Genomic DNA, 6,189 nt, shown 5'->3' with positions numbered 1-6,189 from the left:
GAAGGAATAACACCCCCCCCCCCCCCCCACTTACCCCACACTCCTAGAAGGCACTAGTGGAGCAATATTGAATAAGATTTTATATATCATGAATATAAAGTTATTGTGGGATATAACTACGAGGGGCTTGAAAATAAATACTAGACTGTGCTACAGCTGAGACAAGGGAAACAAAGCCACGAACAAAGTTGAAGTTGGAGACATGATAAACTCCCTTGTTCAAGAGATTAAAGATACAGAAACAAACACCAAGAATGAAAAAGTTATGATCACAGGTCAGAATTAGGAATTTGCTTAGCAAATGATATACACAGCTAGAAAAGTCAAAGGAGAACCAAGATGGTGCAGTACCACAAAAGCTAAAATCATCAAAAGATAAACAAGCTCAATACCATCCAACACCACAAAGAAGTTATCTTTCAGGAAGTTTTCAGGACACCAATAAATTTTGTCTGAGCTAAACTTAATATTAGTTTTGCTTTAAAACACTTAAATATTGTTTTTTTATTAATTGTTAATAAAAATATTATTAATTAAGATAACTGGTGAGAGATTAACTTCTGACTTTTAATATCTGCTCTTTCAGAAAGAGTAAATATTCCCTTTTCAAAAGTTTGTAATTTTGTCCATACATCTAGCAGTCTTCCACGTTTTGAATAACAGCACTGCTGTTATTATACATTATTACATACACTACTGTGCATATAAACTAAATATTTCATTTTTAGTAAATAGGCTGGAATACAAAGTACTTGAAATTTTAATGCTGATTATTTCTAAAACTTTGGTAAAAGAGGAGAGAAGAAACCATTACACAGAAGCAATGTATTTAAGTATGGGCTCTGAAGTCAGATAAACATGGTTTGAAATCCTGGTTCCGTCACTTACAAGGTTTGTGATCTTAGGGTAAATTACTAATCCTCTCAGAGCTTTAGTTTTCTCACCTGTAAAACAGAGAAAATAATACCTACTTCAAGGACTAATTGTGAGGATTAAATGAAATAATGCAAATATAGAACATAATAATCATAACTATAATCATAAGTTAGCTAATGCTTATTAAGCACCTATAAGCCAGGTACTGTTTTAAGCATATTACATGCATTACCACATGCAACCCTCACAACATGAGAAAAAGAAACTCTTACCCCATTTTACAGAAGAAAAAAATGCAGCACTAAGAGGTTAAGTAACTTGTGAAAATACTCAACACCCTCAACACTCAACTAATAGGTGGTGTTCTTATTATCACTCACAATGTTAAAATTACTGTCAATAACTATTTAAAATGACAACTTACTTGCTATTAAGATATTAAACAACTATGTCCTTCATCTATAAAATATGAACCAAGAAACACAAATGGCAATTTTTAAAAGTAATTCAAATGGAACATTAAAAAGTTAAAAACTGCTAACTTCAAAGCTAATTAAGATATCTAAAAGACTAAAACACACACACACACACACACACACACACAGACCTACACAGCCAAAGGGCACATTTTTGTATGTAAACTTTCTGAGTACCTGCATTTCCATAAATAATTCACAAAACAGAACTGATTACAGAGGCTCCTTTTAATAGCATTTGTACAGCAATACAAAATGTCTCTCCCTTTAACTACTGGCCACCTGAAAACCACCAACAGAAGTAGTCAATCCCTTAGCAGAGGTAGTTTTTTTTAACTTTTTAGTGGGGGAACAGTCTAGAAGTAACAGAAAATTTCGAAGTACAGTAGAGTACAAAGCATTTTTTCCTGATGTGAGAGTAAATTGACAATATGATGTCCAGTCACCCATAAATACTTTGGTGTGTATTTCCTACAGACAAGGGAATTCTACAAAACCAGATACAAAGCATCAAAATCAGAAAATTAACACTAATACATTACTACATCTAATCCTTAGACCCCATTTCAAGTTTTGCTAATTTCCCAATAATGTCTTTTAAAGCAAAATGATTCACGAACTACATTTAATTGTTCTGTCCCTTTCAATCTCCTTCACTCTGGTACAGTTCAATGTTTTCTTAATTTTCATGACCTTGATACTTTTAAATATTGCAAGTCAGTTAATTTTGTAGAATATCCCTCAATTTCTTTGGCAGGAATATCACAGAAGTGAGGCCAGCAGGTTCTTCTCAGTGCATCCTATCAGCACACTGGTATGTCTGCTTTGATCACTGTCAAGCTTCTCCACAATAAAGCCCCCTTTTCCCTTTGTAATTAGTAAGTATTCTGTGGGGAGATACTTTGAGACTGTGTAAATATCCCACCCCTTATCAAATTTTCCATTTATTCATTAATTTTTCCAGTATAAACTCATAAGTTCCTATCTTACTTATAATATGTTGCCATAAGTATTTATTTTGATGTTCAAACTATTCCAGACTTGGCCAGTGGGAGTCCATACCAGCTACTTAAGTCATTTTGACATAACCCCATCATTCTTTGAATACTTCTTTATTTTCTAGCATAACAAAATTTTCCAGGCTGATCTTGTACTGACCTAGCCCTGGAATTAACCACTTCTCCAATGAGCCCTGATTCACTGAGAATGGATTTAGAGACAGAGAGCTGGGTGCCAGGTTTGCTATATCCGTATGTATAGACTGAAAACTATAAGTTCACAATGCTATCTCCAATTCAAAGCCAACAGCATACAGTTCATTCCAGTTGCCACCATTTTGTAGCTCCTTTCTCCAACAGTGAGAAATGAGGCTCCCATACTTACTTATTTGATCAATCTTCACTACCCTCAAATGTAACCAATCTCCTGTTGCTGACATGTCCCCTTTGCTGCATGGATGAGCTCTACCCCACAAAGCTCCATCAAACAACTGAGCAGCTGCCACCACCCTCCACATGAACATCCTCTTCCTGCCACTCCAACTCACATACCCATGCTAGGCCTCTCTTCTACACAGACACCCTCCTTACCACACCCAAACTCCAAAATCCCACAGTGGGCTACCACAAGGCATGTGGACACACTCCTCATCCTGATCAGGTAACAAAACCCCCCTCTGGGTCAGCGTGGTGGATACCTAACGTAGATGCCTTCAGAATGAATTGTTCAGGAAGGGAAGAGTAAAAGGGAAGTGAAAAGTACAGACAATATTAAAAATAACAAACTTTTTAAAAAACTAAAAGCTTCTTTCACCTATTATCTCATTTGCCCTAGAACAGAGTCATATAGTGTAGGTTAAGAAAATGAACTTAAAAACGAGACAGAATTTTAAATTGTGGTTCTCCCACTTAGTAGCTAAATGACTTAAGTTACTTAACCCCTTCAGCTTCAGTGAAAAAATACCCATCTCACAAAAATGTTATGAAAATCTTAAAATTCATGTAAAGCAAATAATATAGTACCTGACCTAAAACTCGCATTCAATAAATATAAGTTATTATTACTACACTCTCTTTTAAACTATCATTATTAAACAAGTGTCAGAAGATCCCTATATACATGTGCCTAGTTGTCAGCGTTTTTAACTTCTAAAGGGTCATTGTCCCTAAAGATATTAAAAACTACCTATGGTATTTATTATCTTATGACTATTTACCAAACCATAGCCTCCAGTCTATCTTACTACATATCTGACAAATTATTTTCTAAAACTTTGCCAGTATTATGTCATTCTCCTGAAGCAAAATTATCAGTGGCCACTGATAGCAAACAAAGAAGGTTCTTCAATCTGGCAATCAAGGCTGAACACAGTATAACCCCAATCTACCTTTCAAGAATTATATCTTACTCCTTCACCTACACAAAATCTATGCTGCAACCACTATAGTTTTATACAATTTTCAATCAAAATTTTGCATGTTTTTCAAACTTTTCACAGTAGCATAAAATGTACCTCCTCTTTGAAATTTCCCTTGACTACAGCAACCAAAAGCAAGCTCTTCCTCCCTTAAACTGGTAAAGATTAGGTAATAATGTAATTACTATTTTATAGTAATATATTATATATATTATATATACATATATATATATCTCCCTTGCTAGACTGAATTAAGATCCTCTTGGAGAAAGAAAATGTGCTTTCTATCTCCAGAACAACTATCATTTATTAAGCATACATACCAGTCACTCTTTACAGTTCATTCTTCATGATAGTTCTATGAGGTTGGTGTCATTATCTCTATTTTATAGATAAAGAAACCTAAGTTCAAGGATGTTAAGAAATGTGCCCTGGGCCGGCCCGGTGGTGCACTCAGTAGAGTGTGGCGCTTGGGAGTGTGGTGGTGCTCCCGCCGAGGGTTCAGATCCCATATGGAGACCGGTCCGCTCACTGGTTGAGCGCGGTGCGGGCGCAACGCCAAGGGTTGCGATCCCGTTACCAGTCACGAAAAAAGACAAAAAGAAAAAAAAAAAAAAAGAAATGTGCCCAAAGTCACACAGCTGGTAAGTAGCAAAACAAGCTTTTCCCTAGCAAGTTTCATGAAACGTGAGATATGTGGAATGAACAAGTAGGGGAACTCTTAGGTGAAAGGTTCTCAGATCAAATAAGTTTGGAAGATTAACAAAGTTAAATCACTATTTTTACCAAAGGGCTTCCCAAAGCCTTTAACATGCTGCTGATGTGCTTTATAATTTTCAAGGCCCTATGCGTATTTCCCAAATGTACTTAGAGACAAAATTCTTTTCTCGAGGACCATCAGCCTTATAGGACTAGTTTTACTGAGAAACTTATTTCAGGAAATGGGGCAATGTGTTCTGATGTCTTTGCACAGGCCTTTTCACATAGTAGGCACTCAATACACATTTCTTAAAGAAGAAAATTTATTCTTCCTATATAAATAACAAGTAATTTCATTCCTCTTAGAAAAGAAGGTCTTAAGTATAATAATTATGCCACTAAACAATATTCACATTTAAAAATTTCATTAGATACACTAAAAACAAGATGAAAAATTTCTTACCTGTGCTTTTATGATATGCATGAATCTTGACATCAACTCAGGACATTCAAGGAGAAAGTGAAAGTGGTCAAATATAATTTTGGGATTTCTAAAAGAAAAATATATTTTGTTTAAATGGATGGGAAGGATGAGTAGCATTAAATAAAATGCAAATTAAAATAGATACTGAAATGGAAGAAAAACACATACTAATCCATACCTACTACACTTGTTATTGAGCATATTTTGAATAGTAATGGAAATAACATTTTTTCTATGAGATGAAACTATAAGTAAAGAGAAGAAGGGCTACCAGAGTAGTCCATAAATCCCAGAAAGCCTACCTGTTAACAAAGCACTTTAAAACCTCATCATGTTTGCAGACAAATTCAATGAAACGGGGAGAAGTCATTCTGTGAGGAGTAAAAAACAATCAGAATACACAGACAAAAGTTGAGGATATAATACTGCAAATTTGATAAATATGTATTGAATTGGACTGGCTTCTAGACCAAAATAAAAATAATAATTTGGTTTTAACCTTCTTTATAAATTTAGAAAACTGAGGCATGCCTAGCCAATCTGTAAAATGGTGGCCAATGGATACAAAACTGTAGAGAGATAGGAAGAATAAGATCTAGTGCTACATAGCAAGCAATATAAGGAGACTACAGTCAACAACAAATAACTGTACAATTTCAAGTAGACAGCTGAGAGAATTTTGAATCCTCTCAACACAAAGAGGTAACAACGTTTGAGGTGATAGATATGCTAAATACTCTATAACTGCATAAAATTATCATGAGTCAATTAAGAAAAAATAAATTAAAAAGAAAAAAGAAATTTCAGGGATAGAAGTAGATTAGAGGTTACCAGAAACTAAGGGCAAGGAATAAAGAGAAGTTACTGCTTAATGGGTATAGAGTTTATACTTAGGATGATGAAAAAGTTTTGGAAATAGATAAGAGGTGGTGGTCACACAGCATTGGAAATATAATCAATTCCATGCAAATGTCTGTTTAAAAATGCTTAAAATGGCAATCCTTATGTTATATACATTTTACCACCATAAAATAAAATAAAACTATATATATATATATATATATATGTCTGGACTGAGGGAAGATAGCAGACTAGAGAAACCTGGGACATGTTTCTCCCGTAGAAGAGAAGAGCAGACTCTTCACCACCATCACAGCACTCACGGGTGACATCATCAGGAACGAGGACCATTATCCACCTTCCCACTGTGAGTTTTGCCCCATCCCATACTGCTGTTG

The 6,189-nt window shown here is 35.0% G+C and overlaps 1 protein-coding gene across 2 annotated transcripts in view; it reads right to left on the bottom strand.

The window, feature by feature from the left end:
* Positions 1–6,189, bottom strand: part of HACE1 (HECT domain and ankyrin repeat containing E3 ubiquitin protein ligase 1) — a 108,481-nt gene that overhangs the window by 38,009 nt on the left and 64,283 nt on the right. For both annotated transcript variants that reach the window (XM_008569397.1, XM_008569398.1), the window contains exons 13-14: positions 5,254–5,322; positions 4,931–5,018 (exon numbers count right to left, since the gene is read on the bottom strand). In XM_008569397.1, coding sequence (XP_008567619.1) covers positions 4,931–5,018; positions 5,254–5,322 — 157 coding nt within the window. The remainder of the gene's footprint in view (positions 1–4,930; positions 5,019–5,253; positions 5,323–6,189) is intronic.

This window comes from Galeopterus variegatus, unplaced genomic scaffold, assembly GCF_000696425.1.
Source record: "Galeopterus variegatus unplaced genomic scaffold, G_variegatus-3.0.2 Scaffold491, whole genome shotgun sequence".
In the NCBI taxonomy this organism is placed as follows: Eukaryota; Metazoa; Chordata; class Mammalia; order Dermoptera; family Cynocephalidae; genus Galeopterus; species Galeopterus variegatus.
This window is presented reverse-complemented; position numbering and strand designations above follow the sequence as displayed.